General features: G+C 39.1%; 2 protein-coding genes across 2 annotated transcripts in view; one reads left to right on the top strand and one right to left on the bottom strand.

Annotated features, from left to right (window-relative positions):
• The window catches only part of CDC73 (cell division cycle 73), a 99,504-nt gene that overhangs the window by 30,300 nt on the left and 49,563 nt on the right, over positions 1-19,641 (bottom strand). The gene's annotated exons all lie outside the window — the stretch shown is intronic.
• On the top strand, positions 10,124-18,438 carry B3GALT2 (beta-1,3-galactosyltransferase 2). The gene is made up of 2 exons (XM_085303197.1): positions 10,124-10,684; positions 15,558-18,438. The coding sequence occupies exon 2, from the start codon at positions 15,691-15,693 to the stop codon at positions 16,957-16,959; it is 1,269 nt and encodes a 422-aa protein (XP_085159323.1). The 5' UTR covers positions 10,124-10,684; positions 15,558-15,690; the 3' UTR covers positions 16,960-18,438.

Below are 19,641 nucleotides of genomic sequence, written 5' to 3'. Positions count from 1 at the left end.
AGAACATAACTATTTTGCTTTAGCAAAAGTCACATACATGAATCAAGCAACAGAGAATAAACACCACAGTGTCATCACAGCATTGATGCTTGCCACTTGTGCACCTCTTCACTAATATTGAGGTTGAAAGAGTTGCCTTCTAAAATTTTTGYACTTTGCATGCATGCGAGAGAATTAGCTTATTATTGCTACAATATTATATAGCAAATAGATTATGCAAACTGCTATTCATATTTGTATTCTGAGTTAACGTATCATTCACACCACTTTGCTATGGAATATAAAAGCTAATGTATCAAAAGCAGTATCAAAAATTAACTCTAATCATAATAAATCAAGTATTATATTAAAATACAGGAAGGATTCTGACCATACCACACAAGAGGAATATCTCCATTTGGCCTCTACTTTTAGCTTCCTTTGGCATTATATCTAAATTCCCCCATTATTCTTCTCTTAGTAGTGAAGATTAAATTAAGCCCTTCTCAAAGCATTAAGATGACAGCATTCAACTTTTATTTTCCATTTTATATACAATCCATATGCTAGATAGTCTATCTCTAAGCTTCTGACTATGCATTATAAGATGTGGTTTATAATATGACTGTTCTTTGAAGAGCAGAGCTCTATTTTTTGTAGCGCAAAAATACAATCATCTTAAATGAAGGTCAAATGACAAGGTCTCATTCATACAGACTGGGGCCATTTTGCTCAAAGATGGAGACAGGATAAGAGCTGTAGAAACCATTGCAAATTTTTAGGCTCCTCCTATTATGCTATGACTTTTATACAGCGTTCATCCATCATTGCAGAGAAAACAAACCCCTGACTACATGGACAAAAGCATATTTTAAAACAGGTTCTAGTAGTTCTTAAGTAGCTCCTCTCTCTATGCATACACACATAAGTACATGTCTGTACCCATACACATATTATATCGATACACGCCCCCCAGTTCATCTTTAAGTAGAAATTTCCCACTGCAAATAACCTCCTAAGATGACAAACAGTGCTAGTCAGCAGCAGACACAAGTGAGGTTCAGTGCAACTTATTTCTGCTCCTCACATTTTAGCAAATACCAGTTGTCCATAATACTCTGGTATTATGTACAGTATTATGTACAGTAAAATGCACAGCGTATCTGAAGGAAATTGGCCTTAAGCACCAAGCCCTCTTCAGCTTGCCTTTAGCCCTGACATCTGTCCTGTTACTTCAAATAGTTGTTTCATCTTTGGAAAAACCTAGCATCAGTGATAAAAAGCAAACACAATTTTTTTCTACAGTGGTCCAACGCAAAATGCTATCYCCTCATTTGAAAACTGAGCACTCAGGTGGCAGGAAATAAAAAAAGAATAAGGTACTGGGAGCAGAAAGAGTTTTGGAAGAGAGTAAAGCTCTCAGTGCCAAGAATGATCTTGCTGAGAAAAAAACAGAAATGTAACAAGACTCCTCTGTTTTGACACCCTGGAACTTTCTGTACATGTTTCGGAGAGCTTCACCCATCAAACAAATTCAATTTCTCAGACATTCATCCAGTTAACTTCCTCATTTGACTCTGCTGTTGCTCTGCTTTTACAGGAAAAACGTCAAAACCAAATAGCAGCATCACCTTTTGAGAAAGGACAGCACAGTAATTCTACATATAGTTCAATCAGTCCCCTGCTCTTAGGAAAAAACCTTTTCAAAAAACAAACAAAATTCAATACTATGCAGGACCTAGAATACATTTTTCTTCCATTCTTGGTATATGCTAAAAATCCATATTTCTACATTTTGTATGCTTTTATATACACATATATGTATATCCTGAAGGTACAACAAAAATACCTTTTTCTTCTTAAACATAAGTTTGTCACTGATCATTTTTAATAGGACTAGTGGCTAGCTTGAAGACAAAAAAAAACGCTTAAAATGAGGAAGATATAACGACAAGGCACTACCATTCTAAAAGCTGCTCAAAAAAACCCAAAACAAAGCACAAAAAGAAAAAAAAAGCTGCCTTTTACTGCAGCTGGCTCTCAGTCAAGTGCGATCAGATATTCTAGGTAGCAGATTTTCCATTCTACAGCTCAGAGATGCTTTCGATGTAGCAATTTCATTAACTCAGGGTAGCTTCATAGGAACAGAGCTAGCTGACTTCCCAGGCCAGCAGGGCTGCAGAAACAGCCCAGTCACACAGCATGAAGCTACTATTTATAAATCTTGCTAACATCTCATGTATGCCGCACCATTGTTTCGAGAACAAGCAAGCAATTCTGCGCAGAGGCATCAGCGCTTATTAGCGCCAGGCCCACGGGACCTGAACCGACTCCACCAGACCATTCGGAGGCGGCTGATGCATCTATTCCCCGATGGTCCAGATTCCACGAGGCTTATTAGACCGTGCGCATTGTCATGTGAATACACAGATCCAATTTTAATCTGGCACCAGTCCCAACCAACCTGCCAGCAAAGTACAGAGACACAAGAGGCCTGCCCTAACCTTCCCTCKTGTGCCCAGCAGTTCCCCTCTTGCTGACACCTCTCTCTCCTGCCCCTTCCCCCTTGCCCACCTCAGATAAGGACAAGGTAATTACGCACAGCAAAAGGTCCTCCTTATCCCTAGGTAAACCCAGAGTAGAAGTACAGATGAGGTGCACACTTGAAGCACTGCATAGGATCAACTGTAAAAAGGCTGAAATGGCAAAAAGGATTTTTTCCACAGTAAAGAGTTCTTTTAATATGAGGTGACCTAGATTCTCCAAGGCAGAATTCCCTTCACCCCAATTACTGCATCCATGCCTTTTCCCATGTAAAAGTCTTTAAGGAGGAAGCATTTTTACTCCTTTGCTTGCTTACTTAAAACAGGAACAGAAGTAGCACACCACTGTTGTCTTTTCTGCGCTTTTACGCTTCTTAGTGATATTAATAAAATCACAGAGCTTTTTATGTTTGTCAAAATAAGAAACTCAAAAGAAAACAGTAAGATGCAGACCCAATGGCTGGAGAGGAAAAAAAGGCACAGTTGGTCTCCCAAAAGCTATTTCTGCAATTCTACCTCTTCTGCAATTGTAAGCTATAATACTTGAACATGGGTAAAAACATAAAAGTGTATTAACCAAAAATTACAAAAAAAAGCATTAGTGGAAGTCTGAATGCTTAGTTATGCAAATCTTTCGGAGCAGAAGACTTAAAAGAATCTGCAATGTATAACCCATCATCCAAGGTCATGAGATTTGCAGAGCTTTTAAGAGGATGAGATTTTTTTTTTTTTTTTTGTTAAAAAAAAAGGATGACAGATGCTCCCTATAAATTTACCCTACTTTAAGATGGATCAGTGATAGAAAGCTCTGCAGACGCTGATTAAGAGTCATTAGGAGATATGCATAGAATCTCTACTTTTAGGCGAAGTTTTATGAACTTAGCATTATTACCTTAATATATATCCGGTAATGTTTTTTTCCTATTATATGCACACCTCCGTACAAAACCCATTAACGATTCCAAATATCACACCTTGAGACAGACAAGATGCAAGGGAGCTATGTTGGTTATTTCTTCTTCCTTAGAAGCCAATAAACTGCAGGAAAAAATGAAGAAATGGGAACCTAACATTGAAATGCAAGTTAGGCTGGCCAAAAGGATGCAAATTCTCCAATTCTGAACCAATATTCTCTGTCAATTAACAAAATGCAAGCTGAGCTCTTAGGATCTCCTCTAAATCACGTCTTTGAGGACTACACTAGTCCTGGTGACTATGATTCTATATTAGTAATTTACATGAAAAAAATCTTCAGTATCACAGAAGTCAACCAGAAACTCTCACACTAGTAGACAGATTCCAGAGCGAATTACACTCACAGTTATTCAGGCAAAAACCATGATTCCCACAGCATTCAATTTCCATTTCCGTAGAAGTCCCTATATGGATGCTATCATTTAAGTTTCCTGTGAACTGCAAAAGTGGAAAGAAAGTCTGGAAGACAGACTGGCAACTAAGGGTATACGATGTCACTTCTGTGTGACTAACTTCCATTCTTGGTTTGTCAGGAGCATATACACATGAACACTCACTTTCAAGAGATTTTTGCCACAAGAACAGAAGTCAGTTTGAAATAACAGGGAATCTGTTCAACGAATTCAAGTACAACACATGATAAAACTCAGTACATATTAAAATCAGCTGTTCCTTAATATACACTGACTAGAAGCCACTTCAAGCCAAGGAAGTCATTAACATAGAACAACATTAAGAAAAAGCAGATACACTAAACTGACCAGTCAAGCTGAAGCAAGTCTATCATACCAGGTCGAAAGCAGGGTATTCGGCATTGTAGTTCCTTCAACATATCAAAGGGGCAGGGTACTGCTCTTAAAAAGCGGGCTTATTTTCCACATTAAGACTCAACTTTTCGTGATTTAAACAGACACTGCTTGACAGGATAGAACCCCTCAGAGCACTGGGGGGACAATTCTTCCCAGATTTTGTTGTTTTTCCCAGTTTAATCATCCGAGCTAAGAAAGTTGTGTGCAATGGAAAGCACTTACCAAACCACTGCAGTTTCTGCTGTAAACCTTGCATGTCCCACTGAATCAGCTGCAAATGAGGATGCCTAGAAGACAGAGCTGGAGGAAGCAATGTGCTAAAGCTACCAAGAAAGCGAGCCAGGTGCAAGCAGTCAGTGCTGGTCTCGACCCCAGCACATATGGCATCCTAACAGCTCTGACAGTCCAGCTGCTCAATTTAACATTATTTAACATTAACTAAATATCTCTGTTGCCAATTGCAACTTAATACACAAAACTATGAACTTTTGATTCYGACAAAATACCTCCATATTTAACTTTTACAACCCATGTATATATAACAAAAAGCTTTCAGTGAGAAGATGAACATCTAGAACTGCTTTCTCACGCTCTGAGCATCTACACAGCTCATCCTGCCATCCAAGACAGATGAGCAGGACGTTCGTGTCTCTACAGTGGGTCTGATGGGCCAAACATCTTCAAACCACCGGCAGAGAAGTGCTAGGGTGTCTCAAGAAGCTAGAAGAAGCCTAAAGGCCTCTCTGCACTCACTGTGGGAAGAGTTTTGGCCCAGAGAAAGGCGCTGGGTTGCAGGAGGCTGCTGAAGCTGGAACAATCTGTTCATCTCCTTAGGTGTAAGGAGAGGTGACCAATCAACTCCCATGAGATGCCATCTGCTGAGCTTCTCTTCAACCAATTCACTTATTTTGGTATTCTAATACCTACCTATAGACAGCGGGAGCAGAAGGTTTCAACCGTAACTCAGGGTGTATTTGTGATACAAGGTGCTTTCTGTGAGAATTTTGATTAAAAACTTCCCGAAGTTTTTAGTGGAGATATCAAGATTTGTAGTCTTAAAAACATTTTAAAGAATGTTTGATAGGTAGTATCAGCTCTTCCCCAAAGCCTCAGTTTCTGTGAAAATCTCAGTTTTCATTTCAAATTCTTATATTGGGGAAAGCAGGAAGAAGCAGGGCTGGCTTCATCATATAGTGCAGGCAGGTGGAATGAAAAAAAAAAGTTAAGGTAAGGAAAAACAGAAGTTTATTTTCACTGTTCTTTAAACTACTCAAAACATTTGGTACTTCAGCTGGGTGGCCTTCTCTCCCCTGCTGTGCCAAATCAAAGCTTCACAAAGTCACAGTTCTTTACAACGCAAAATGAATGCTTGTGACAGGCAGAAAACATTACTACTGGCACTGGTTTGTCAGTTCCTCAGGGGAGGACTGCACAACCAAAAATACTGCACAATACAATGAAATGATGTAGTCCATCCTCTAGCAAAAATCTGCATTTAGCACTTAAGATCAGCAATAATTGGATGCAAAGCCTGGGGGAAAGACATGAAAATTCAGAATATAAAGACTACGAGATGTGATAGAGAAAGAAAACACATTCCTGAGGAAAGAAATGTGCCTGGACAGTAGTTCAATATGCAACATTTGCATATAATACAAAAGGAGAAAAGAAATAAAGTAGCCACAAGCAACTTAACCTAGGCCTTTCATGGCAGCCTGTAGCATTCTGAACCACTCCAAACCTGTGTTCTTCACAGCAAGCTGTGACAGGAAAATGGACTGAGTTATGTTTGAATACTTCAAAAATTAATGTAATTAATTAATAAAAAAAATCAWACATTCAGAATTATAAGGCATGCCCTTGAAATGTTTCAAAGATTTACTTGCCCAGTGACACAAGGCAGATGGAATAAGCAGCACCTTCCCGACTTGAAGCGATAAGACCTTCCTGCCTGTTCCCTTTTGCACAACTTTGCCAAACTAGGAGATGTGCTTAGATTATTTATGGAGTGACCAATGCAATTGCAAATTCATAAGAGAACATAAAAATATGCATGTTTTAAAATTACCAAAACCCTTTTCTACTGTTCATACCATTTCAGGTTGATCTACAGGAATTTTGGTGTATTTCTGTTTTAAATTTAAGATTTTCAAACATTAATAGAATCCCTGTGTATTTATAGCTTGGATGTGATTAAAGTTTAGTGCAAAATCTTGACTAATTAAAAAATGCAGCAAGCGTAAGATAGGTTTCACAAGTAGCTAAGCAGCGATGAAAGTCTGCTAAGGAAAATAAGGCAGGCAATACTGACACTTGTGGTCATTTCTAGATTGCTATTTTTCATTCACTTACAGATACGCTTGTGATAGTTAAGAAACAGTTTTGTGATCACCAAGTAGCCAAGCAAGGTACAAAACCTCTGTTAAATCTCTCCTACTCCAACTCAAATATTGGAGAAGTATTCTTTTTGAAGCAAAGAGAATCACCACCACTGGACATCGATACAGTAATTCTTAATGTAAAGTTAAAACCAAGCATCGTGACATCTTGTATGAATATGTAATTTTCAGAAGGAAAAAATAATTTTTAGAAGTAAAAAAAAAAAAAATCCAACCTTGAAAATGTTGCCATCAATCATTTTAAACTGCCAGTAGACATTTTCAACTTATTACAACAGAAATAATACTACACTTTGCAATGATAAAATGGAATTTCCTTTACAGAACATTGGCAGAGTATCCAGAAAGCATGGCCCACATGGGAGCACTCAGCCGACAYGGCAGCTACGACACATGCATTTAGCTCAACATCCAGAGGACTCGTGTGGCCACCAGGCAAGGAGGTATCTTCCCGCTTCCTCCTCCCTCCAACTCCCCCCACCCCGACATGTCCGACAATGGTAAATTGGCCATTTTAAGTTCACTTCAGAAAATTCTGTTAACTTTGAGAAGTGTCATTCTATGAATGTTGTCAGAATAGACCTCTATTTAATGGCTCATCTTTAGGGCCTAATTTATCTTAAAACTAATTAAACGTGATTCTGATGTCCCAAAAATTACATGTAGAAAGAGTTCTTTTGAAGAAAATGTTTCAGAACTATGCTCCTTTGTGCATGCACATGCTTTGCATAGTTTAAAGTTGTCACATGCACAAGTTTCCCTTTCTTGACTCCTTGTGTCTGCTCCGAGCTTGGCAGCTCTAAGCGAGCAGTTAGGCTTTCACTGGCCAGGGGAACTTAATGGTGCTCTTTGCACGCAAGCAGCACATCTTCACATCACTGTAATTCTTCCTTCCTCTTAATAGATGGTAGTATTTCAAACACTAGCACTGCAGCTTCTAATTTAAGATGTAACCATAGTAACTTTACAGAACATACTACTCCCTGGATCAAGAAAAAGCAATCCACTGACCCTTCACAGTAAGAGTTAGCCAAAATAAAGCTCATTCCAACCTACAACCGCAGCAAGATTACTCAAATCTTCAGGTTATATTTGTAGAGCAAAGCAAGCTCTGCCTTCCTGAAATATCCAGTACAGTGCAGGGCCATATAAAAGTGCTAAAGAAGAAAGAGCTATAAAAGAAAAGGGGATTTCTTCTCGAAACTTTGACCCTCTAAAAACGCATCAGTCAAACAACGGTAGAAAACAACATGTTTTTCCTTACTTTTCCCCTTAAGATGAGCAAAGACTTGCTTACTCTTCAAAAACAGAGAATAAGTGTACGAAAGAAATTGTCCATTAAGATTTAAGAATACCATATTCAGTTTGTTCACATAGCAAAACGATAAATTTTACACATAAAGATGCAACAGTTCTGCCTGATTTAAAACTATGCTCAAGGAATATGGTCATATAATTTAAAAGCTGGAACTGAAGTCTGTTCCTTTCTAAATTTACGTATGAACAGAYCCTATCTGGAAAAGTGACCTTATGATTGTTGTACCTTTAATATTTATTGAAGGGCTTTTACAGAAAAAATACTAACAGTTTTGCCCAATACCAATATTTAAACACACCATATATCTCAAATCCTCTCACAGATACTTCAGGTGTAAACACTTTGGATTTTAATAAACGCTCCATTGAAATTTAGACTTGTTTCTCAAGTACAATGTCTAAAAATTCAAAATCAGAGGTAGATTTACACACTGTTATTCAAAAATATTATTTCCATCTATGTAAATCCATACAGGTAAAAAAAACCCTACACAAATATCTTAACTTATTCCCTACCCATATCTCAGAGTGTGGCAAACTGGCATTACTGCTAGCCAATATTTGTGTCACATTTGTATACATACAGCAAAAGATTATGTAAGACTCTATACTATGTAGGGTAACAGTAAGACAGTTTTGTACATTTAAGTGGAAACTTCAGTAGACAGAGTACATACAACCCTTCAAAATACTGATGCTCAATTATTCATACCAGTCTTAGAACAGTATGTGGTGCTCATCCCACATCTCTTCTCAGTTCTCTCTCTTTTTTCTTTTCTTTCCCTTTTTTCTTTAATACAAGAGATTTAGAGTGGAACAGACTGAAGCCTTTACTGATATGTATTTATATTTATATGCAATATTTAGGGAATATGCTCATACACCTTAAAGTATCTCAGGCAGGAGCACAGAATTTGTGGAAATTGTCATTAGGACAAGAAACACACATGTTAGAACAGGGTTACATTAATGGAGAAAACTACCAAGCATAGGAGACTTAGTCAGGAGGATATAAATCTGATTGTTTCTAGAAAGTTATCAGAACATGCATCTAGAATAGTAAAACACACTGACTGCCTGCAGAAGCCTTATTTTCCAGGAAGGGAAATACCTACTCCCATGCACTACAGAACATAATCAGAGATACTGTATGGTAGGCTGATCTACTTTATCCTTTGGCTAAAAACAACGTAAGGGGCTAAAGTCAGTGAACGGTTTTCAAAGTAGGATGGAGAAACACCATGAATAACAAATACTTGGGTATATATGCTCCTGTCTATTTTCTGAATCATCTCCTGACAGATTTCACTTACAACTTGCATTACATATAATAAGACACTTCACTACAGAAGGGTCAGTTAGGAAAGGACAGAAATCAGAGGGACACAAGTTTCACTTGTACCAGAAAGACAAATTCTGCAATATAGGTATGTCTGTTGCAGAAGAAAGACATTTTAGATGAATTGATAATTGAAACCAAGTGCCCCAAATTCTGCAATACCAGACTTCGACCTTTACCAAGGAAGAAAGCCATTAAAAGCAAAAAGGCAGCTTAACAGCGTGTGTTTATGCATGAGCGTGGTCCAGCTTAATTGACTAAAGATTACAAAAAGCAGCTTTTATAGGGTAAGTATATACAAAAGAGGTAAGAGCAAAGAAATAGATTTTTATTTTTTTCTTCATCATGAAGGCACAAAGAATTTGTGCTCAAAGAGAGTCAAATGGGTTAAATCAAGCTACGGCATTTAAATGCTTGTAATTCCTTTGCACTGCAGAACAGCTTTTGGAATACGGAAAGAGACCATCTAGYATTAAAAATTCTCTAGAGAATCATAAGTTACAGTGTCAAGGAAAAGTGAAAACAATTTGAAAAAGCCCTCAATCACTCATTTAATAATCATGCAATTTTCATACTCTTCACCTATCATTGTGCTTATACTGAATATGTATCATTTATCAAACCGGAGCAAGAGCCTGTAAAGCTTTTTGGCTGCCTTCAGGTTTAKTCAAAATGAATGCAAACAATCACGTGGGATTCAGCCAAGCAGTGACGTTAAATTCTGCTCTGTCAGAAGACAGCATCTGTCAAAGCCCACATTTAAACTGCTGCCTGCCTGTGCAGCGGGGCTGAAGAGCTACGGGATGGATTTTATAGACCCAAATCCTCGGGTAAAACAGCTCAAACCCGTTTCAGTGACTGCCTAGCAACAATGAAGGGAGGAACGGAGGCAAATCCGATTGCTGAATGCAAGTGAAGCCCTGCGTGCGAGCGCTCCCTGCTACCGCTCGGAATATGGATACTGGGGAGGAGAGAACAGAGCGCTGCATTGTCCGGCACGGGAAACGCCAGATGTAAAAGCTCCAGTGCATCGGCTGCGCGCAGCAGACGGCCCCGATCGGAGCAGCGGCAGCAGCTACTGTCCCTTTGTTTGAACRCCGAACAAAAAGCCCCAAGGCAAGGACAACACTTATGAGCAAGGAAGGTAACGCGGCAACGAGCAGACAGATGGACAGATCGGATACTGTGAAAAGCAATCGCAGGAAGCAGACTGGTGGGGGATGTGCGCATGTTCGATAGCATCTTTTTTGCTGAAGTGATGGCGTGCCAAAACTATTTTCAGTGGGTATAATCCTCGCACCATAAATGGCCTGACCAAGGAAGGTATGTCAAATCCTTGTGTGTGATGTTCGTTCAGTTGTCTGTTACCTTTTCAGCCATTGCAGATAATGATCACCCCTGGGTCGCAGGGCCCAGAGACAGCATGTCCACAACTGCTGGGAACACCTTCTCCCAGCTTTTCCCTTGCCTYGCCACGCCACAGCACAGTGTCCCTTCTCTCCACTTGTTAAATATGTTGCTGTCAGTCTGCTGAAGCTTGGGGTGGGTAGAGAAGGCGGATTAGAGGGATAACGTAGCTACTGTCATGATTGCATTTAACTGAGAAATTAAAAACTCAAACCCCTCCAGTTTAGAAAATAAATCAGTTGGAAATCCTCTCAAACTAGGTCAGAATTAATCCTTATCTGCAGTAATCTTAAAGCATGGGTAAAATGGCCATGATGTGACACACACCGAGAGCACTGAACCATCAAAACACCRTGCAGTCAAATTACATTAGCCTAAAAGTACCTTCAAATTTTTTTACATCTGCCCGCCACCCCAAAACACAAGCAAAATGTCAGGCTGTCATCAACCACAAATAAACTGGGAGCCTGCAGAAGACTGAATGTGATTTAAAACTATCAGCAGCACAACTAGGCACCACATTTTACAAGTAACATCAGGCTCCACGGACATCCCAGCAGGAAACCCTCTTGCACTGTACACTCAAGATGGTGAGCGTATAAATTACATCGTGCCATCATCACGATTTCTGTTTAATACGAAAACACTGACTGTTTAACTTGGCCTGCGGAACGCATGTTCCATCTTACTGTCATTCAATTCTGATCTATCGTTTAAATTTAAACACTTCATCGATAACAGCAAGCAAATAAGAAGACAGGTTACTATTAGAATTGAAATTTAAGACCTAAGACTATAGGAATGTAATACACCACAGAACAGAAGTGCTTATCTGAGGAATCTATCAATAGCTATAATAAATCATTAAGTTGTCAATATAAATGTGCTTTCTTTGTTCAATACTAACTGGCAGTAAAACAACTGCAACTGTGGAAAGAGCTCACGTATCTGAGGCTGCAACAAGATAGGACTGTCACTGTTTTTAGGTCACTTTAAAGACATTTAAAAGATAAAGTCACTTTTCAGAACTTCCGAAACAAAAAAATTCCAACCTCAGGCAGCACGCTTGCAGGAGCGACTAGCCAGTGCTGYGACTTTCCCATCTGACAGCCTAAAACCTGAGTATCAGACCTCGTCCTGGGCACTGTCTGCCTTGTGCAAAGAATTAATGCAGTCTGTGGGTGAACTCCGGCACATCACATGAGGCCTAATATGCAACTCCTGCTGCTGTTTATCAGCACACCAGCCCAGGCTGCCTTTTGAACTTTTCCCTCTAATTAAACAGTTTGCCCACACAGCTAATCAAAATATGAAGAACCAGGATGTGTAAATTGGGAGTCGACTGCTTCAATTTGCAAAGCTATAATTACAGAGCACAACTGAAAGTACAAGAACCAAAACACGAGTGCAGCACAGAACACAAACGAAAATTCAGGAGGCATTCACAGCTAGAACGTTTGGCGTTTTGTAATATATCAGTGACTATAGCTATTACATCGTATGTTTAAAATGCAGGGCTACATGCAGCAACGTACTTTCAGAGAACACGGGGACTGCATAAAATCCTTTTGGTATACTTGTTTTACCAATGGTTGATGCCTGTTCATAAGCTTTGGGTGAAAAGAAAATGTAAATATTTGAGCAAATGCAGCAATAACGTAACCCTAACTCAAATGAGGAAAAAACCCAACATTTTTCATAATACTGTTCTTAATGTATACTGACAGTTGTTTACATTATTTTTAACAATGCATCTTATCATGTACTTCCCCCCCCCGCCCACAGGAGTAACTGCTACTGTTCTATTTTTCAATGCTTAATACCCACTACGTATTTTGAAATGTTTTGAACTTGAATTACAAACAAAATAAGAGATACCAAGTTACTGGTTTTATTTTTCAGTCCATATTTTTTATGAAGCTAAGAAACAGATGTGAGCCTTCCCCCTGTCCCCAGCCTTTTTTAACGGCAAATTGAGAATGAAGATTTTCTAGGAAACCTCACACCTTGACAAATAAAAAAAMCGTGAGAAATGACTCTCTTCAAAATAAGTTTTAGGGTGAGAGACAGGACTAGAATCATAAGAAATTTAAAGTGCACGATGTGAGTATGCAATCTACAGAAAGGTTTCAGCCATTGCAATCCCTATTTCAGGTTTCAGCCATTGCAATCCCTATTTCAGGGACACCCCCTCTGTGCATCAAGAAAAGACAACACCTGAAAACCACTTCCACTTTGCACAAACATTTATGCGACTTGGGAGACTCACTTTCAGCTATTTCTGTATGTTTCTATAGAAACAACAAAGTGCTATCTCAATTAAAAATTAAATATGAATTAGTAGTGCAGAGCAAATTTGCTGAAGTCTTCAGATCTCATGACTAAGTTTTCAAAGTGGAATAATTCAGTGTGAAGACGAAGTTGATCTGAATTACAGCTACAGCCCTGCATTCAGCTCCTCTTGAAATTCTGGTTTTTACCTTCTCCCTAAACCATATCCACACGCGGTGGAAGCATAATTAACCAAATATTCCCACTGTTCCCCTCAAGCTGCTATCCAACAATTGATTTCCCTGAGATCTAGGATACTCTTTGAAGTGACATTTATCTTTGCTTATACAGAAATATTCTTCCCAGATAACCGAGTGTTCATTTAAAATTCACTGCACACCGCAGAGAAACTGGAACCGATTGGCTTCGAGGGCAGGCTTCTGTTTCCTAAGCACACAAAGGCAGGTGCAGGTGGCAACAGACGCCCTCAAAGTTCAGAGCTTATTTCTTTTTACATCGTATAATCTCACAATTAAAGCAGCATGAGCAGAATAGCRTGGCATTCCTGGCTAAGTCTCCAAGCACATACTTCAGACATTCAGGTTTAACATCTGCAGACTGAAAAATAATTTTTGAAAGACAGCTCAATCTCAGGTAAACGGCCTCAGTCCCGAAATAGTTAAAAAAAAAATTAGAGACACTTTCAGTGATCTTAAGAACAACATACGTGAACGCTGTGCAATGCAGCACAATCACAGCAAGAGCTTCATCTATCACCTGGYAAATATTTTGCAGTTTCAGAAGGAGAATTATGCAGTAGCATGGCCTTTTTTAGCTACATTTACATTGTTAGAAACTACAGTTAAAATCCCCACCGACTTGCTCCTCCTAGCGGAGGTTAGTCAGACAAACCACAGCTTCAGCGGCGTGCACTACCACCACCCTCCCTGCTTCCAAATATTGTGAATGAGGCGCCTTCCACACGCACATATATTATTCTGTTTATATGTAGGCTGACATGCAGTATTTTCAAGACTTGATACAAGTCTGTCTTCAGCCTTTCTGAGATCTATTTCTCCCCTTACATGAACTAGGCAGATCAAATATTTAAGTCACACACGTAAAATTTAATTATGTGTCATTCAATTGCCATCTCTTTTAAATTATGCTTTTACYGTGCAGAATCCCATAATTTCCCATATAAGATGTCACTTAGTTTTTTAAGGGCAGAATTTAAWCCAAATATTGGTTTTAGAAGATAGTAAAGTAATTAATAAATCACACATTTACAGTAAAAAATAGCATTTTCTATGGGACTCCTGCTAGATTGTCATCCTTTTTCCTATGYAAAACCCAAGGGCCCAGAAATAAATTAGAGCAAATTGAAAATCACAAACGAATTGCTACTGTGCAGTGAAAGGTTCATTTACAAGATGATGTGATCAGCTTTTAATATGCAGCATCATGAAGCTGCCATATTGCCTGTGCTCTTGAATATGAAAAAAATTCAAGAGAAAATGAAGCGCAGACTAGTTTGGCAATTTTTCTTACAGTCTGAGCTGCTAGTAACAATAMTTCACATTTCTGCATAACGGAAGTATAGTAGTTGCATTTAAATCTGGAGAGAATAAAAAAAAAAAAATCACACTTATCAAATAGTTTGCTAAAAAATGACTTAGTGCTATGCAATTTTAYTCCCTGTTAGTATGCACATTTACCTAAGCTTTCCGGCTACTAAAACCCAACTGTTTAGTTCAAAATTAACTGCATATGAGCCTGGTCCAAAACCAGAAGGTTCTCCGTCACTGTGGACTGGAAGGCTAAAGGTGATGGAGAGGTGACCGAAGACACTATCTTACGCCTCCATCTGAGGACGGTGCAGTGAGATTATGGACCCTGAAAATTAATTTTGCCAGCTGCACCTTCTCCTTGACTTTTGGGGCATGGCGGGGGCCGGTGGAAACACGCCAAGCAACGCACTGTGACTAACACAGCTCCGCGAGCAGCAACCTTGCGCTGTCCCGTTTCCGATACATGACCGATTTACAGAAGGGGCTTGAAACTGTGAGCCGTACTACCCTCTGCATGTCAAATCAATTTTAATTAATGGCAATAAACCTTCCATCTGGTATCAAGGCCTTTCCGTTCAGTCCTTCTCAAATACTGTACAAGGATTTCACAGACAGTACATGTGAAGCTATTTAAATCTACTTCAATTTTTTTGCTAGCATGATCAAATTCAGATTTCTTTTTCTTTGGTGTCCAGGATATTAGCCAAAACTTACCAGTAAAGCAATGCATTTTTTTAAAAAACAAACAAATCAARTAGATTTTAATCATAAAATAAGTTTGGCTTTTAGGATGTCTCTGGTTAGTTTTAAAAAAATAGTATTGAATTTTACATTTGTAACTAATTTCTCATTGTGATCTCTTACAGTATGAAAATGAAAAATTCAGGATTTTGTAATTGATCTTTTCTTTCCTCTTTTTTTTTTTTCTTCCTTCTAACCCTTTTCAGACTGAGCCATTTGCAGAGAATTACTCAACAGAAACAACAGAAAATGAATACCAAAGAATAGCAGCAAGTTCAGAAGGAGAGAAGCCTTTTGCTTGGCCCACATCTCATATTCCTGCCACTGGRTTCCTAAAACATGCTTCAGTGGAGGAGACGACACTGCTGCTTTGCAAAGATGACCTGGAATACCAAAAGGTCTCTATTTCGCACCCATCTTATTGGTCTGGTCTCTCTCGTCTTTCTTTTCGCTATGTTTCTGTTTTTCAATCACCACGACTGGCTGCCAGGCAGGGTGGGCTTCAAAGAAAACCCCATGGCTTACACCATACGAGGCTTTCGATCGACGAGAAGCGAGACGAACCTGAGCTCCCTGCGGAGCGCGTGGAAGGACGCGGTACCGCAGACCCTCAGGCCTCAGACCGTCACCAATGCCAACAACACAGACCTGTCCCCGCAAGGGGTAACGGGTTTAGAGAACACGCTCAGCGCAAATGGGAGTATTTACAATGAGAAAGGYACCGGGCATCCAGCTTTGTATCATTTTAAATATATCATCAATGAGCCTGAGAAATGCCAGGAGAAGATGCCTTTTCTGATCCTGCTCATAGCCGCAGAGCCAGGCCAAGCAGAAGCCAGGCAAGCGATTCGCCAAACCTGGGGTAACGAGAGCCTGACACCCGGTATCCGCATCGTCCGTATTTTTTTGCTGGGGTTGAGTATTAAGGTAAATGGATACCTCCAGCGTGCCATACTGGAGGAAAGCAGACAATACCATGACATCATTCAGCAAGAATATTTAGACACTTACTACAATTTAACTATTAAAACTCTGATGGGAATGAACTGGGTTGCATCCTACTGTCCAAGTGTTCCCTATGTTATGAAAACTGACAGTGATATGTTTGTCAACACTGAATATTTAATACACAAGCTTCTGAAACCAGAACTTCCTCCAAGGCACAAGTATTTCACAGGTTATTTAATGAGAGGTTATGCACCTAACAGGAACAAGGATAGTAAATGGTATATGCCGCCCGATTTGTATCCAAGTGAACGTTATCCTGTATTCTGCTCTGGAACCGGTTATGTTTTTTCGGGAGATTTAGCGGAAAAGATCTTTAAGGTTTCCTTAAGCATCAGACGTTTGCATTTAGAGGATGTATATGTGGGGATCTGTCTTGCAAAGCTGCGAATTGACCCCATACCTCCGCCCAATGAGTTTGTCTTCAATCACTGGCGAGTTTCTTACTCCAGCTGTAAATACAGCCACCTAATTACCTCCCATCAGTTCCAACCGAGTGAACTGATCAAATACTGGAACCACTTACAACAAAATAAGCACAACGCCTGTGCCAATGCAGCAAAAGAAAAAGCAGGCAGGTACCGTCATCGTAAACTGCACTAGGAGGACGACGATGCTCAACTCTATAAAAAGTATTCCACACGCAATCTGTAAATATCGCTGAACGCATGTACAGTGAAAATGGATGAGCTTAATGGGACAGCCTTTAGTTGATCCCCATCACTTAATGGGGTCGGAAAATTATTTTTTTAATTTTAAAAGAAGTATAGTTCTTGAAAACACTAATAATTGTGAACCCATAACCAAAAGGTTTTCCCAGCAAATTTGAGGAAAAAAGATGATATACAAGGATTTTTGTGTTAATGTGCAATAATAAGCATGCACACTTTGGTGGTCCAATTGCTGATTTATGTGCCAATAAAATATAATTGAGCATATTTTCCACACTAAAATTTTATTTTAAAACAATGCATTCATTGCTCTAGTTCTTTTCAGTCTAATGGTTTCTTTTATTATCTAGAACTGCCACAAGAAAAATGGAAAATGACAAATTAAGGAAATGCACAGAGGGCGGATCAGTTTTATGTTCAAATACCACATGAAAATWATTGTACGCTTCTTTAACGTACGACACTGTCAGTAATGTCACATTTATGATTTAGTAAGACACCACCAATGAACTCTCAAACACCAAAAACGTACCTTTTTACAGTTGGGCCACTTTTAGGAAAGCTACTTACTTTGGTTAGGAAAGAGAGTTAAACAAAATTGAATTTCAGAAGGCTACCCCTTTACCACCTTTAAAAATGCAGCTAGTGTTCAACTAGATTCCCTTCAAAGAGAGGACTTAAAGATTACCTAATTCTTGAGAAGTCATAGGTTGAGTTCCTGAATTCTGGTGCCAGGTAACACATTCATCTTGGCATCTTCATGCAAATTCATTGAATTTGCTATTAATTTAATTTCCTGAATCAGTTTCTCTACAGTAGCTCCAAAGCAGACAAGAAATGCAAAACGGAACCTCAAGTCTTTTGACAGCTTCTCAGAAATATCCCACTTTGCAGGATGGGGAGTTGGGGGATACTAAATTGTTATTTTGCCCTTTCTCTCCTTCCCTTCCTCCCCCCAAAAGAAGCCTCAGTCAAGTGAAAATAGGCCAACCACAGAAAATTTAGCTAAACACCTTACTTTATGGATGGGGAGGACTAGATCATAAGACTGACATTTCCAGATAGCAATATGGTTGAAAATAAAACCAGAGCAGTTTTAAAAGTTAAATCCACAACATGTATCACTGGAAATAAAGATGTGAGAAGTAGGTTAAATCTGTTTACAGGTTTCCAGTTTTCTAACAAACAGAACTTAAAAAGCTTGTTTTCCAACAAAATTATTGCAGAATTGCATCAGATTCAGGTTATTAGTGTCTTTCACAGTGCCGGGTTAGCAAYGCCCACCTCTGATTCAGCAGCAAATCATGTAACTGTGATTAGTTCTCTGTTTGACTGGGACTTTTTAATTGGGTAAAAAAACAAATATTTCATGTACTTTTATTATTTAATAAAACTGATTATATTTATGGTCCTTCAGACTTCACTTCTTATGGGAAGGCTGCTCAGGAGGAGCTAGCTTTAACACTGCCCGACACTTCAAGTTTGCCTCTCAACTCTTACAATCTAGTTTTCATACTATGCACAATATGGAGACCACAGCATTTCTGTAGCTTATCTTTTCTTTGTAATGCAAATAYAGATCATATTACTGAGCACTCTTAGCAGCCCTAAGGTTGTTTATACCCAAGTACTCATACATACGAGCAGACTGAATCACACTGGACTAGACCTCTAAAAGATACTAGGAGCTCTTGTTGAAGATGGGTATGGGAATTTGCTCACCATCTTTTTTTTTGGTGATTCTGCACTACTCAATTTTATCGTCTGCTGCATTTGAGGTATAATATGTTTGTTCATTTCCATGTACCTCAAAYAGCATAAATGTCTATTTCTAGGAAAAGTAAACATACAAAACCAATAACTCTCTGCAGAGAAGAGGGGCATTGTCAAACTAGATTGAAAGTGCATCCATTCAGTTTTGGTGATGACTACTGGCATTTGTGTAAAACAGAGACGAGCTGCCATARAAAAAGACTTTGGAGTGTCCTTTCAACATCCACTTTAATTTTCTTCACACTCAGATCTAACCATTTCTTTCCAGTTAACATAGGCTATAGTTGATATCCCAGATGAACGCTACCTAGCTTAAGCTGACAAAAAGCAAGCTTAAAACGACAGTGCGATTTTCAGACAATTGGAAAGTGTTAAAAGCCAGCTACTATTATTAGAGGGAATTTGGTTCTGGGAGATGAACAACTACAGCATTGCCTTCTCCCCAGTAAAGGTGACCAAGAATCCAGCTCATCTCCTCTCGGAGAGGACGTGAGCATTGTTCCATGCCTTCAGCGCCGTCAAGCTGCAATGTAATGCACTACTTAGATTTCCTCAACTTTGGCTAGTYAAAAGTGATGTTACTGGCTTCTTGGGATAGACCTAGAGGGTAATAACTAAACCTTAAATAGTTTGGCGCTTGAATTATAAAGTTTGGCWGCCAAATAACCTCCACGGTACTCCCTTTGGAGCTAATGTCTGATGCCAATCTGTTTAAGTTTGGCAGAATTGTTACATGCAAATTTAGTACATCAAACTTCCTGCTAGTTAACATACTAGTAAGGAGTGCAGGATGTAATATAAAAAGCCATTTTTAACACCTTGTTAAGGGTCCACCTTAACT

This window comes from Rhea americana, unplaced genomic scaffold (assembly GCF_003343005.1).
Source record: "Rhea americana isolate MKP2758 unplaced genomic scaffold, rheAme1 scaffold_198, whole genome shotgun sequence".
In the NCBI taxonomy this organism is placed as follows: domain Eukaryota; kingdom Metazoa; phylum Chordata; class Aves; order Rheiformes; family Rheidae; genus Rhea; species Rhea americana.
This window is presented reverse-complemented; position numbering and strand designations above follow the sequence as displayed.